General features: G+C 40.4%; 1 protein-coding gene across 1 annotated transcript in view; it reads right to left on the reverse strand.

Annotated features, from left to right (window-relative positions):
• The window catches only part of nfkb1 (nuclear factor of kappa light polypeptide gene enhancer in B-cells 1), a 28399-nt gene that overhangs the window by 8506 nt on the left and 3810 nt on the right, over nucleotides 1-16083 (reverse strand). The window contains exons 3-9 of the mRNA XM_053515465.1: nucleotides 10847-10884; nucleotides 10641-10739; nucleotides 5781-5929; nucleotides 5530-5693; nucleotides 3670-3828; nucleotides 1102-1206; nucleotides 4-95 (exon numbers count right to left, since the gene is read on the reverse strand). Coding sequence (XP_053371440.1) covers nucleotides 4-95; nucleotides 1102-1206; nucleotides 3670-3828; nucleotides 5530-5693; nucleotides 5781-5929; nucleotides 10641-10739; nucleotides 10847-10884 — 806 coding nt within the window. The remainder of the gene's footprint in view (nucleotides 1-3; nucleotides 96-1101; nucleotides 1207-3669; nucleotides 3829-5529; nucleotides 5694-5780; nucleotides 5930-10640; nucleotides 10740-10846; nucleotides 10885-16083) is intronic.

Consider the following 16083-nt stretch of genomic DNA (forward strand, 5'->3'; position numbering starts at 1 on the left):
CACCTGTCTGTGCACGTCGGTGGGAGAGAAATCCCCGAATGCCTCCCAGACGATTCCCGTCTCGTCATCTTCATAAAAGCGCACCTGGATGTCATCTGGCGGCAACAACAACAACAACAACAACGTGACATCAGACCTGAGCCAGCTCATCAGAAACAGGGCATTACTTCCTAGTACAGCTGACTACACACACAAGCAGCACATGCTAATTTATGGATCTTTCCAATTTATTTCCTGCATGGCAAAAAAATTAATAAATGTTCGCAGATCGACGCTGATTGTAGGCGTGAGTGATGTGTGCTTTGATTTTATATGAAGTTTCATTTGCTCGGACTACTAGTGGCCGTAAACACAAAAAGAAGAAGCAGAAGTGGTGCCAAATATATGAAAGATCATGTATGATCGCCGGCAGAGTTTTTAGTTCAAAAATATCATCGGATATGTTGAGCGTTCCTGATATCGGCTGTTGAACTGAGGAGAAAGAGAAATGGAGAGAAATGGGAAAAATATAAACAAGAACAAGAAGAGTAGGAGAGAAGACGTTAATTGGGAAGGAGAAGGACACAGAGTGTAACTGAAAGTGGTAGAGAGACATATAGACAAAACAGAGAGTGAGACAGGGAGGGACAGAGGGACATACAAAGCATGACAGACAGGAAAAACGGATGGCGGCCTATAACCTGAGACATGTGTGTGTTCATGTGTGAGAGTGAGTGAGTGAGAGAGAGAGAGCGCGAAAGACAGAGAGAGAAAAAAAAAAAAGACATATAGGTTAAGGAGAGAGAAACAAGACAGTGAGAGAGAGGAAGAGAGAGAGTTTCTGGAAGAGAAAACAAACAAACAAACAAAGGACACTAAAAGAAAGACAATAAGAGAGAGACAAATGAGAAATACAGCTGCATTATGAATAGGAACTTAAAGAAAGAAAAAAAATTGGATCCATGAGCAATGAATGAAAAGAGTATGTGAGATGTAAACTTTCCTCCTGATCTCATTTGCATGCCAGGAGGGGAATTCCCTCTCTGAGAGAAATCAGATGGACTTCCTCCATGCGGTGAATATAATTACAGAACCTGACCCGGAGTGACTGGGCTGTCTCACCTTTCTGAACTTTGTCACAGAGCAGGTAGACTTCTTCCCCGCCCGTCACACACCCTGCAGTGCGATCCATCCGCACGATCTTCAGGTTCGAAGCGTTCGGGGCTTCTGTGAAACAAAAAAAACCCCAAACAGATTATTTGTTGAGAAATCGATAGAAATTTGAGACTGAATGCAGACAAAATGGTGGTCACGCAACACCGACATGACATGTCAAAAGTAACAAGGCAGTTTTGTACAGTAGATGTACACTATTAAGTCAGAATATTTTTATGTATTTAAAAAAATACTTTAAACCAAAGCTAGCAACTCCAGAGAATCAAAAAAAAGAAACTGTATAGAATTCAATTAATCATATTTTGTTGCAAAAAAAAAGGACAAAAAGAAGCACACCCTTGATACTTCTACTACTGTAAAGAGAATGATCGTCAAATGAGTAAAATTAGTTAATCAACAAGAATTCTTACTGTTTCTAGAAATTATAGCAATAACTTCTTTAAATGGTAACAGTAAATGTTGCTCATTAAACTGGAATAAATCTGGATTATAAGGCCATCTCCAAACAACCGCTGTGTTTACATGGACCCTAAAATTCCCACTAATAATGGGACTATTCACAAACAGGATAAACAATCCGAGAGCGAGTTCAAAATTATCCACACTCTGGCTTTAGACTTTTTTTTTTAATAACCAAATTTTTCGAGATAATCTCCTTGACTTTTTGAAAGTCTGATGAAGCAAGATCAGTACAATAGGGAGGATTGCTTCTGTGAGTCATTTTGGCACAGGATACACCCTCAGACCCCCCAAAAAGCAAAGCGTTGCACGATAAATGATCTTTTGTGCAAATCACGATTGGGGCGCCCATTTTTGCTCGCACCTCAGTTACAAATGGACTGATGTAACACTTTCACACCTGCAGAGTTGTGACTGGGGAGACAGTAGCCTTGCACTGAAAGCGCTGATGAGACAATGCGGCCAACAGAGGTTTTAATATAACCAGAGTCTGTATAATTTTTGACTGGTACATCGTGTACCGGAACAGTCTAACCTGATCCAGATGAGACTGAGACCTTTGATAATCCGCTAAGTAGGTAAACATTTATAATATAAACACTTGACCTGATTGTTTCTCTCTTGTTAGAATAAATCTGTTCTTTGTTCACATCTGCCCCACGTTGGTGAAACTTTAGGTGAAGTGACGAGATTCTGAGAAGGAAATTTATCTTCCATATCTTCCATCTTCCACATGGTCATCATGTCATCATGCACAGCGGAAAGGTTGGAGAAAACCTAACGCAGCGTATCATCATGCTGCTCAAAGAGTGGAGCTTTGGGCTTGTTTTGTAGCAACAGCACATGGGAAACTTGCATGAGGGTCTCTGACTGTACGAGGAAGGAAATACGAGAAGATTTTCAGTCTGACATGGTCCTATTTTTAAATTAACGCTGTTCCTTGAGATATCAAACACCACCATGGTCTTTTGGCTTATGATGATGATGATTATGGTCTATAAACCATCATGCTCTCGTCTTGCACTTTGAAGACCACAACTGTAAACGATGCACTTATCACTTGGTGCCAAATTCTATTTATTTATTTGGTGGCCATTCTCTTGATGGGTGCTAATACTATTGCCAGCTCATGTCAAGTGTGAGAGCGATAAGTGGAAATAGAAAGTAAACCTAGTTTCATTGAGGGTAAGCAGTGATGACTAGTTTTCAACAGGCAGAGAGTGTGAAAGAGAGAGCGAGAGAGAGAGCGCGAGAGAGATAGAGAAAACCCAAGGCTCTGTTTCGTTTCTTGCTTCTTAAGACATGAGCAGTTTCATCACGCTCAGGCCACACGGTTCATGTTCATGAGCTTCCTTGTCTTTATTCCTCATTCCTTTTTCTTCTGTCATCCTCCATTTCTCTTTTGTTTCTCTTTGTTGTTTCCTCAAACTAACTGCTGTTACCGCATAAGTCGTCAGGCAAACACAAATAAAGCTGTGCAGGTTTTTTTTTTCTCCTTCTCGCACGGTCTCTGTGTTCAGGTTTGTTGAACAATTCATCTTGAGAAGATTTGTGTTTTTGACACAGGAAGTTGAGCACTCAATATGCATGTGGTTGTGGTTAAGCGTGTGAGAACATTGTTGCTAGGCAAGTTAGAGGCCAAAATTATGGATGTCTCACTAGAAATTATACTTGTTCAGTTATACAGATAATGCACATGTGCAGCGGTGTTGAAAATGACATAAAAAGAAGTAGATATGTTTCTAAAAAGATTATAATAAAGACTAATAAGGCATGCCAACATCGGCATCTTCACTCTTCCTCTCCTCCAGAGTTTTACTCACGTTCGTGTTGCTCGTGTGCCTTGCGATGGACTATAATCCAGTCATTACAGTATATTTTCCACAGCATGACATATGGTTTTTTTTATAACCTTTTATTATGATATCATCGTAACATTGTCATAACTATTACATGTATTGTTGTAAACAACAGTAAGTTCCTGTTCCTGTTTTGAAGCACAAACAAGAGGTGTGTGTGAGAGAGAGACAAAAAGGTGTGTGCTGAGGGACTTACTGCTGTCGTAGATGGGCTCGGATATGACAGGTTCGAGTCTGCGGGTGAAGCCGCCCTCGCTGTCCGGCAGAAAGGCAGTGAACATGAGCCTTACAACACTCAAGTCCATGTCTTTGGCCTGGTTAGCTGCGGCATTGCAGATCAGATTTCTTTGATGATCTGAAAACACAAACATAATGCCTTTTACGATCATTGAAGGAGGCGTGGCCTGTGTGCCTGTTAGTCCCTGGGAAGAAAGAGTGATCTGTGTGCCTGTAAGTAACAAAGATGGTGAAGCCTCTGTGTCTGGAAAGAAGTCTGGCTTGTGCGCCTGTCAGTCCTAGAGAAGGATGCGTGACCTGTGTGCCCATCAGTGACAATAAAGAAAGCGTGGTCTGTGTGCCTATCAGTCGGAGTAATGAAGGGGTAGATTGTGTGCCTATCAGTCGGAGTAATGAAGGGGTAGATTGTGTGCCTGTCAGTCCCAGAGAAGGAGGCGTGGCCTGAAAGCTTGTCAGCAACAGGGAAGAAGGCGTGGCCTGTGTGCCTGTTAGTCATAGTAACGAAGGCAAGGCCAGTGCGCCTGTCAGTCCCAGGGGAGGAGGCGTGGCCAGTGCGCCTGTCAGTCCCAGGGGAGGAGGCGTGGCCAGTGCGCCTGTCAGTCCCAGGGGAGGAGGCGTGGCCAGTGCGCCTGTCAGTCCCAGGGGGGGGAGGCGTGGCCAGTGCGCCTGTCAGTCCCAGGGGGGGAGGCGTGGCCAGTGCGCCTGTCAGTCCCAGGGGGGGGAGGCGTGGCCAGTGCGCCTGTCAGTCCCAGGGGGGGAGGCGTGGCCAGTGCGCCTGTCAGTCCCAGGGGGGGAGGCGTGGCCAGTGCGCCTGTCAGTCCCAGGGGGGTAGGCGTGGCCAGTGCGCCTGTCAGTCCCAGGGGAGGAGGCGTGGCCAGTGCGCCTGTCAGTCCCAGGGGAGGTGGCGTGGCCAGTGCGCCTGTCAGTCCCAGGGGAGGAGGCGTGGCCAGTGCGCCTGTCAGTCCCAGGGGAGGAGGCGTGGCCAGTGCGCCTGTCAGTCCCAGGGGAGGAGGCGTGGCCAGTGCGCCTGTCAGTCCCAGGGGAGGAGGCGTGGCCAGTGCGCCTGTCAGTCCCAGGGGAGGAGGCGTGGCCAGTGCGCCTGTCAGTCCCAGGGGAGGAGGCGTGGCCAGTGCGCCTGTCAGTCCCAGGGGAGGAGGCGTGGCCAGTGCGCCTGTCAGTCCCAGGGGAGGAGGCGTGGCCAGTGTGCCTGTCAGTCCCAGGGGAGGAGGCGTGGCCAGTGCGCCTGTCAGTCCCAGGGGAGGAGGCGTGGCCAGTGCGCCTGTCAGTCCCAGGGGAGGAGGCGTGGCCAGTGCGCCTGTCAGTCCCAGGGGAGGAGGCGTGGCCAGTGCGCTTGTCAGTCTCAGGGGAGGAGGCGTGGCCAGTGCGCCTGTCAGTCACATGGGGAGGAGGCGTGGCCTATGAGCCTGTCACAGTAGCAAAAATCTGGCCTATTAAACAAAAAAATACAAACTTTTTTTTAATCTTTTGAACTGTAATACACAATGACCAAAATGTTGTATGGTCAAATACTTATTCTATAATTTAGTTTAGCTTTTTTCCCGCCGCAACAGTTAATTATATGTTCAACCTGATTTTTGGGTCAGGTTTCAGTTTGGATCACATCCTCACCTCAAAACAGGAATTTCAGCACGTGACAACATTGTGATAATGTGTCCAAACACGCAAATACACAAATCCATCATGTAAATGAAACAAAGAGTCAGTGTTGTTTGGTGCTTGCTCATCAAGCATGTTATGCGCTCGATTCAACCTTCAAAGCCATATTTCAAACCACACACCTATACACTCTCACAGTTACCTGTGAGCTCTCTGGGAAGGCGTGTTTCTCCTTGGAAGGAGTCGATTTCCTGATGGATTACCACGCCGTAGTTGTAACCTAGCCTGTACGCTTCACTCATCCTCTCCTCCAGAGTTTTACTCACGTTCTTTTTAGTCACATGAAGGATACCCAGGTTAGGGAAACTGAAATAAATAAATAAATAAATAATTCATTGTTACACTGTGTGTGTTGAGATTTGTTGTGAGAAAGAATACCAGCGTGGCACATACCTGATGGAGGAGTCTTTGGGTTGAAGGTCGGCTATGCAGATGCCCTTGTCGCATTGTTTACCCACGAGGCTGTGCGCGTGCAGATGCGGCTGTTTGGTGTTGGTCACCAGCTGGACCACGATGCGTGCTGGACCATGATAATGACAGATCTGTGGACCAAAACAAGCGGAGAAAAAAAAAAATCCTAATTGATTATTTTTATTTAAAAAACTAGATAAGCTTTCAATTAATGCTGCCTCTTCTTTTCTTTAAAAACACATCATTTAAAATCTTTGGTAGGTTAATCCATCTACAAAGCTCAAACATTGTTTACTAGTTAATTATTAGTTTATTAGTTAGCTGGATAAATCTCACAATATGCTTGCTTTGTGGTTTACAGTAAAACCATTCGATTGTGACTAACCTAATCCCCAGTGTTTTGCAAAACTAGCAAAACAATTTTAATACATTTTAACTTGATAAATAAGCAAGTCTTGCACTACGATAAGTACGTATATGCTTTGTATGCTGAGCATCACGTGATCACAACTGAGTCAATGGTTCTCTCTCCTTCTCTCGCACTGCAGGATTTTGGGTAATTGTCTCCCATGCTTAGTCTCAGTGCGCGTGCCTTACTCATATAGTCAAGATCTGTAAAAGTGTATACTGTTTACTAAAGCATAGTAACCATGTGTGTGTATAAAGCATTTTTTACATTTTGTGTCCAAGTTTAGTGATTGTTCTTAAGTAACTGTACTGCAACAATGGCCCTTGTGAAGAAAAAGGTTGAAAAGGCTGTAGCAACGCGAGAGATTTGACTGTTAACGGGTGGTTTCATTATAGAGGTTACTTGTTAAAGTCACATAAAAAGAAAATGATTCTAGTGAGCCAACAGAAAGTGGTGCTTCCGTTAGTGAAAGTCTTCCTATACAGTAGCCCCCCACCCTCCTCCTCTCTCTCATCCTCATTCCAGACATAATTCTTTTCAAAGGTAAAGTGTAGGTTTTATTTCTACTTTATATTTTGTACTAATAATTTTAATATGAATATTTTTGGGTTATGGAAGAATCATCAGAGTTTCCAATATTTCTTATGGGTTAAATTTGCTTTGATATACGAGTGCTTTGATATATAAGCACCCTCCCGGAACAGATTATTCTCGCAGTCCAAGGTTTAATCGTATTAGTTAGTTTGATAAGCCCTGGACTAAAAGTTAATATTATTAATTTAGTAGTTTATTCCATAGCTAGTTTATTCCAATGAACTAAAAGAAGTCAGACCTGTTTTTTAGGCATTAGTTTCCTTGTTAGCTGAATGGAATAAGTCTGACACTATCGTTCAAAAGTTTGGGATCACTTTGTAACTCCATGGTCGTTCACGATTTTTATTTCTTTCTTACATTGTATACTGTTTTTGCAAGGACTATTCCAGAAAGCCTGAACTCTGCATCTTAAAATAACATCTTAAAATAACTGTTGTTGTTGTAACATAATGACTTAATTCCATATTTGTTATTTCATAGTTTTAGAATCCCCATTATTACTGTAAAATGTATAAAATAAATCACTGAAAAAAACAACGAAACTTTTGGGCGGTAGTGTATGTTCCAGCATTAGTTTATTAGTTAACTGGATAAACACTGGAATAAGACCCGATTTGTGTTTAAGCACTAGTTTAGTAGTTAGCTGGATAGAATAAGTCTGACTCTGTGTTCCAATACAAGTTTAGTAGTAAGATGGATAATCCCTAGACTAATTATCTTAAATGATTTTCAGCACTAGTTTATTACTAAGCTGGATAAACCATGAAATAAGCTTATATTAGTAATAATTTTATAGTTTATTAGGAAGCTAAAGAAACTAGCTTTATTTAAATCACACTTGCTTTTCAGGCATACGTTTATTTGTTAGCTGGATAGAATAAGTCTGACTTTGTGATCCAACACTTGTTTATAGAGGTATCTGTATAAACTGTTATAAGTCAATGACAATGACCGTTAAAAGTGCTATATAAAAAAGATTAATTGGAAAAAATAAGTCTGTATTCCAGCATTAGCTTATAAGTTATCTAGATAACCTTTGAAATAAGTCTGACTGTGGTGCTGCACTAGTTTAGTTGTCAGTGGGAAAGAATAAGTCCGACTTTATATTCCAACACTAGTTTATTAGTTATCTGGATAAACTCTGAAGTAAGCCAGACTTTGTGTCACAACACTAGTTTAATAGATAAACATTGGAATAAGCCATCTTTATTTTCTTAACGGTAGCTTAATAGTTAGCTGGACAAACTCCGAAATATGCCTGCTGAAAAACTTCCATCGATTCATTACTTAGATAGATAAACCCAAGCTTTTATAATTAGAATAATATTCACTAATACTATTATAATTAATTTTTAAGTCATCTTATTTATCTCTGCTTTTATTTAATTTATTTTAAAATAAAATGATCAGAAATAATAAGTAGACGGGGCAATATTCAAGACAATTTTACTTTATTTGTAGTTTAGCAAGCTAATATATTAACAAAATTATATGGTTTAAAAAAAAAGATTTTTAAGGTGCTTTGTATAGTTTGCATCTTATCATCGTGTCACCTGGATAAAAACATTAGTATTCCCCCTAAGATGGAAACTAAAGAACTCTTTAAGGTTCTAAGTGGACTTTGTCCACCTCCCCAACTGTATTATCAATCATGTGTAATTTATTCACATATTAATCCACGATCCTATTTTGACTCTTATTTAAGAGGGTGCTGCAGAAAGAAATACAATTAAAACATACATTTAAATTGCAGCTGAGATCTAAATCACGAGTGAAACAGAGAAAAGATGTTCTGTTTCAAGAAAAGAAGTGGATGTGATGTACGGTAACATCAAAGAACTGGTGTATATGGGGATTTCCCAACATGTAACTGTGTGTTGAGGGAGAGATGATGGACTTTCTCTGGTCTGTCCACTGTATGCATCATTCTCCTGGAATAAACCCCACCCATTATCATTCATCATGTGTGTTAAAGTGCTATTGATTACGGCATATTCTTTTATTGACATCTGCGTGAAAGTGAAAATGTACAGACATATTTAAGAGTGATGTCTTCTACTTTGACTCAGACTTGGTATTTGGTTTCATTTCACATGTGGTTCAGTTAGCACTTTCTCCTAAGATGATTTGACTCAGAGGCGTTTTGACTACAGCCCCCAGGAAAAATTCCCCAGCTATATCAAAGAGAATATCAAACCATATCAAAACACTCCTTTGGTATGGAGTAGGAGGAGGAGGGGGAGGTTTTCTTTCTTTATTTTACTTTTTTTTTTAATTAATATGAAACACTTCCTCTTAACGCAGAAGTCATATTGTTTAAATGCAACCCCTTCGTCTGTAAACCCCCTAAACGTGTTCTCTGTTCTTGTATGGCTCACTCTGGTGAAAAAAAAAAAAAATAAATAAAAGAGAAAAAAAAAAATTAAGTGGGGAAAAAAATCTTAATCATCACATCATCTTAATGATGACATCACTATTTGATATTTATAGATAAAACGCTTCTTCTCAGTGGGCTGTACTGAAGTGTGAACGTTATGTCAGTTTACATTTACATAAGGAAAGTTACACATATAGAGTTGAGTTACACTCTTACTGAAGTTGAGCCCTTAAGATTAAGACAATTAACAGTGTACAGTTCAAGTATCTGAGTTAGCCATGGGGAAAAACATGAATAGAAAATATAGACTACTAAATAAAGAAATTTTTTTTATAAATTCTATGAATGTTTATTTTATTTATTTTATATATGTAAAAAAGAAAAAACTTGCGCAATTCATTAAACTTAGGGCATAAACAAAGAAAAACAAGGCAAGGAGATAAGTATTGACACCCTAATAAACAACCTGCGCTATACCTACTAGGGCGCTCTTTAGCCTTTACCTAGTCATTTACTTTCTTAGCTTTCTTCACCTTTTAAGGAGTTTTGTGGGTGTGGCTAAGGTGGCTAATAAATGAGGTGCATTATAAGCTAAGTGATATGACAGTATAATTTATTGGAATTGGAATATTGAAATTACACGTTATAGATACTAATTAATTTGTAATCAGAGGTTTTCAAGTGTAATTTCTAAATTTAATTTAGAAAATAAATAATTAAGTGATAATCAAAATTTAAAGTTATTTAGATGATACAGCGAGGTCACCCTGTATGTGTACATTTTTTAACCACACAACTAAAAAAGAAGAGAACTTGGATACACACATCAATCAGGCTGCTCCCTGGTTCTTAAGAAAACAAGAAAAAAAAAATCCTGATTCCTGCTTGGTGCTGATAAACGCTTTTCAGGGTTATTGCTGGTGGGGAAAAGCCCGGATCAGGTTACACACTCTACACTGTTTGCTTGCTGGATGCAACAGAAAGCACATTGTGTGCAAGAGAGAGAGAGAGAGAGAGTGAGTGTGTGTGTGTGTAAGAGTGGGGGTAGGTGTCCTCTGCGTGTCTGAGTCTGTCAAGTTGTGGGGGTGAGTTTCCCATCTGATGCCCACACAAGTCACAGAAATGCATGTAGAGGTACTTCCTACTAATTACCAGCGAGACGTTCTGAGGAAATTCCCAATGCGGCAGCGTCACTTTCTCTCTCTCTCTAACTCTCTTCTCTGTCTCGCTCTGTTTCTTAGTCTTGCTCTCTCTGTCTCGCTCTGTTTCTCTCTCTCGCTCTCTGTCCCACTCTCTCTCTTCCTTTCTCTAACACTGTTGTCTTCTCAGGTCTGACAATTTAACAATGCCGAAGCCCTGGTTAAGATTCATAAACGCTTTCCACAAAATAAACTATAAAAAAAAAAAAAACTGTGTCTTCAAAATGAGAAAAACCATAAAAGCAGATACAGCTCAGACTGACCTTAACCTGAGGGTACGTCTTCCTGTTCTTCTCGCTACAGGCTCCTGGTAGTCCGCCGTGAGACGGGCCCTCGCAGCCGTAACGAAACCTGAAGCCCCGCTGCGCAACAAAAACATCAGCGTTATTCCAATGCAAGAGAAGCAATACCAAACATCGGGAATTATATCTACGGCTTTATCTCGCATCAACTGTCAATCACTTGTTACCTGCTTGGGTTGTTCTGTAATTTGGAGACAAGGTCCTTCTGGAGAAACACACAAAGAGAAAAACACAAGAGACATGAGATATTTTTTACGACCATGGTGGTGGTGTTTTTTTTCCTGTTTTTGCCTTCCTCCACACGTTGTTGCAATATATGACAAACGTGAAAGTGTTTGACTTTTCCACTATGAAACAGAGATTAGTTGCCAAATTGGCTGTCATGTTTCTGTGGGCTGTTTTGAGAAGCCCACACCTCATTTCAGTAAACACGGTATGCTAAATTTAGATTTTTCTCAATCTGTGAAGTCAAATGATTACAATCGGTGCATTTTAGACGAGATGTGACAAGAGCTAGGTTCATTAGCAGGCAATAAACTGACACAGTGAAAGTACAGGAAGTCGAGCTTTATTTCCAAATAAAACATGACATCTGAAATTCAAGGAGTGTTAAAACAATAAAGAGCGTTAACGCTGGCATGATGAGAGCTTCCATAAAGAAACCATCTGATATCACTACTAATCATGGAGTGGTGCCTTAAGAAAATAATCAACTGTGGTGTTGTTTTTTTTTTGGCAAGATAACGATTTCCAAACAACATCCATGCATCCGTTTACAATACACAGCTGATACTGAATATAATTTGACAGTGGACGTTTCACACAAAGTTTACTCTTTAAAACTAAGATCTAAACCAGGTTTCACTGAAACAGCTGGTGTTTTTCCCCCCTTTTCTTTTCTTTTTTTTTCCTTTCTGGTTATTTCGAGCCCCCGAAGGTTTCATTTCAGGGAGCACGTGTGCACAAATCTATAATTAGGCTTTCTTAGTAGGTAGGCTAAATTTAGATTACACAGAGTCCTTCCTGCCCTGAACCACAATTAGTAGGCCTTCTGAGCTTACAAGCAAAAAGTTTACTATTAAAAATGTTCATGACATTTGGTTCTTTAATACACTTGCACTTCATACTGCACATCCACACACACTTTTTATGTACAAACGTGAATCAAGACGCATGGATTTGAGATTCAAACAGCAAAAGTTACAAAATAGGCCAATACCAGAGGTGGAAGGTAACCAAGTACATTTACGTGAACCTTGAACTTCCATATTTGTTCCAGATTTCTACACTGTAAAGCAATGTTGAAGGCAAAAAAATATGCAATAATCTCCTTTAAACAGTTGATATTGAGATGTATCTGCTACTTCTGCTGTAAAACACACATATGGCAATGTGGCTCTAATCTGAGGTGCTGCTTGAAGTTAATTGGTGTTTTCTGAAGCTGGTGACTCTAAATGAACATCTCCTCTGCAGCAGAGGTAAGTGTTGGTCTTGCTTTAACTGGGAAGTTCAGTTTCATGATGGAGCTGGATGGGTTTGGCAAATGCCTTTGTGACAATACTGGTCTTGCAAGAAATGTTCCAGAAAGGTCGACCTCCATGTCTTAAACTAACATCTGTCTGTTGTTGTTGTTGTTGTTACCAAATTACCTAATTCTGTATTCGTCATTTCATAGTTTTGAAATCCCCAGTATTGTTGTAGAATGCAGAAAACAAAATCACTAAACAATAACAAAGAAATTTGCATGTGATGCCAAACTTTTGAGCTGCGGTGTGCATATTTCACACATATGTACTTTTCCTGGATAAGTTTTTTTAGAAGATACTTTTTACTTTTTCTCTGCTCAAATGTTCAGGACATATCTGTACTTTTATTTTACTACATTTCTGCATGGCATTGCATTAACTAACGACAACAAGAATTTTGCCCCCTGCTGTTCCATTGGCAACACCTGCTTGACTTGCCTTCCCTTTGGAGACAGGCCTAATAATGTAGCAGGTGTTTAAAATCAGAAGTTGAGTTGGTTGCAGACGGTGAAAACAGCACATTGATTCCTGCACATATTTCATACTAACGTAAATCTAAAGGTACTTCTGTACTTTTACTCAGGCAAACAAGTAAATAAAGAACTTTTATTCGAGCGATATTTGCCCTATGGAATCTCTACTTTTACTCAAGCACATGTTTTTGTTTACTTATGTATTTCACATTCTGGTTCGATTTCTGGTCCATTCAGCCTCTGTCACATCAGCGTCAATTCCCCAGGGTTATGAGGCTCCTCCGTGACCTTTCAATGGGACTCCATTCATGAATTAGTTCGGCCGTTAGGTTGCCTCAGACCTGAGTACTGTATATTGTTTTGATTTGTCTAGACAGACATCTTGGTCCTTCTTTTTAGCTGAGAACATGATTGCTCTTGTTCTTCATTTGTTTATTTTTATCTCTATTGTCCGTGCTGCTTTCGGATCGTCCTGCAACTCCTTCTTTCAGTTCCTGAGAACGTACAGGAGCTCAAGGAGATTTCCTGCAGCATCTGTAGCTCCATAGGGAATTATTTGAGTTTGAAAAGGTATATTACATAAGACAAATCTTATCAGGATTTACATGTTAAGTAGACTGGGCTAATCCTGGTTTATGCTTACTTAAGATGGCCCACACACTACATAATCTAATCTATGGCTGATTTAAAAAATAAAACAAAATAAAATGTTGTTTATGACCTAGCCTGAGCTTTCGTCTATGAACCCTGCCACTTCCACTGCTAATGTGTGTTCATGTAGCTGTATAAGCCTCGGCCTCCTCTTCCTGTGTTGAACAGTGACTCGTTTCTGACCACATCCTCTACACTCAGGCGCTCTACCTGCGCCGATCGAGCTTCGCTGCGTCCACACGCCTTCCGTTATGACGAAGACACAACTGAGGTTATATGTTCAAAACAAAGCAGAGGTCACAGTAGAACTTCCGCCGACATTCATTCCGACATGACATTCTGGCCTTTACGTGGGAAGAGTTCGCCTTGATGAGTTCAAGTTGTCAGGACTGAATTCGTGTCAGCGTGTAGCTTTAATGCGCGCTGTGAACAGTGTACACCAGGCGTGGTTGGGTGTCAGTAACCGTCTCTCACGTCAAACAGAGAAGTGAAAGGATAGGAGAGAAAACAGAAGCAGCCTTGCGTTTCCTCCAGTCTTCAAACTGTGTGTGTGTGTGTGTGTGCGCGCGCGTAGTTGCATATAACATCCAACTGTGTAAGTTACACGCTACATTGAAGATACTCACGCTTGCATAATGCGATGAAAACACAGCATAATGCAAAAACAAACAATGGACTGTTACTATGAAACCGCAAACTTCTCTGTCTGGAAAACTTTCCCACGTCGGAAACCTTGGTACTCGAAACTCCTATAATTATTAAACAAATGCCTCTAAAATCTTCGATTAACAGAAACCTGTGATTAGAAATTCCTTCAAAAAAATTATAGAGCTGTGCATACAGAAAATAAATCAACATCTTCTACCCAATCAGAATCCAGAATTTAACAGCCATCAACTAGCTCACAGAGCACATTTTCAAGTCTCTCCTAATCTACCACAGAGGTACAATCATCTAGTCTGATCGCTATGATTGCATAAACTGCTTCTTAGAGCAACATTACATAATAAAAGCTTCACAGAAAGTTCTCGGGTAAGTCAGGGCAGGTGTTAGCGCACAGCCGTTACCGAGAGCCAGACGGACGAGGACAAAGTCCGTGATGAGTGTATAAAAGGTGTATAAAGTCTTCATAAATCAGTTTCAGCGTCAAAACATGTCACTGTAACACTGTAGCTCCATCGAGTCCTGATCAGAAGACAGAGATAACTGTCCTTACTATTTTTTTTATTTTTATTTTTTTATAAAATAAATCATGAAATCAGTGTCCCGCTATATTTGTGGCAAACCTTTCATCTTTTCCTTGATTGAGTCAAGATGATTTCTTCATTATTTCTGTAATTAAGCTTGACCTCTGGGAATAAATATTAAGTCCGTTCTGAGGATAGAACCTCTCGTGCACTTATTTTTAGCCTTGAGGTTTTATTATTTATTCTTGAACCGAAACAAGAAACTTTCGTCATGCTTGAATGCTAATAAGGTATGTAACTTTTTTTAAAACACAGCCAATATGTTTTTTTTTGTGTTCATTTCTGCCAGATCATTTTTTAAATTTTTTAGTTCAAGGCTAGCATGACCTAATATGGCAAAGGTGCATGCTAATTTAGCTATTTAACTACTATTTTTACGTAGCTAACAGGAAAATTTTAGTAGCAGGATTTCATAAGGAAATCTATTTTATTATTTTTTTTTCTGAAAATGCTAGTCACAGATTTGATTGCTAGCCTTCTGAGCCTGTTGTTTTACTGTTGGTTACATTAACGTTCGATTTTTTTTCATAATAACGTAATGTTTTACGCTTCTTCATTTTTGTTAAACTGCATACATATATTGTGGGACTACTATACCATGTGTTTTTAATAGAACTGTGCGATTGCATTGAATTTGTAATTCGGTCGTTCCTTGTGGTTGCTTTAATTAAGAACTATTGGGGATTTTTTAAATTGTTGAACAGTTTTTAAACAATCAACAAATTCTTTGGTAAAAAATACTCTTGTTTAGTGAAATTTGCTCGTCTTTTTCTACTTTTGTTTACATGCCGTTGGTGGATTACCGCCACCTACTGGACTAGAGGATTGTGCAGAAATGTACTGGGAGAACTTTTTGGAGAACATTGCAATCCTCAGAAAGAGACGCAAATCAAATCAGGTGTCTACCTTTGGTTCCCAGCTCGACAACGTTGCCCTTGTTTCTCTAAACACAACAAATAATAAAAAAAAAAATTGGGGGGTGGAGGGGAGATTTTTTCCCCAGATATTCTCCCTAATTTAGTCGTGGCCAATTCCTCCTCGTCACTAGGGGGCTCCCACATTAGGGGGCCAAAGGCTATCACGCGTTGCCTCCGGACCGTGTGAACCCAGCCAACCGCATCTTTTCTAGCAACACAGGGCGGAGTAACACACTCGGAGGAAAGTGTTAGCCGCTCCTTCCGCGTGCGTGAGCTCACAGACGCCCCTGATTGGCTGTAGAGCCATGATTAATGTGGGAGCACCAAGTACCTCTCATCCCTCCCCTCTGAGAGAGCTCGGCCAATCAGCTCTCTCTACGCCCCGGCTTTAAGTGGTAACAGCATCACCCGGGGATCAAACGATAAAGCGAGCGCTTTACCACTGCGCCACTCAGAGGCCAACATGCTTATTGTTATGTACAGAAACTATTATTTTGCCAAGGTTTCGAATTTTACAAAAATGTAATTTTAATAAATGAAATAAATGAAAATAAAATCACTTGCGTTATCTGTGCGTTAGAACATGAAAG

Source organism: Clarias gariepinus, chromosome 16 (assembly GCF_024256425.1).
Source record: "Clarias gariepinus isolate MV-2021 ecotype Netherlands chromosome 16, CGAR_prim_01v2, whole genome shotgun sequence".
Taxonomy (NCBI): Eukaryota; Metazoa; Chordata; class Actinopteri; order Siluriformes; family Clariidae; genus Clarias; species Clarias gariepinus.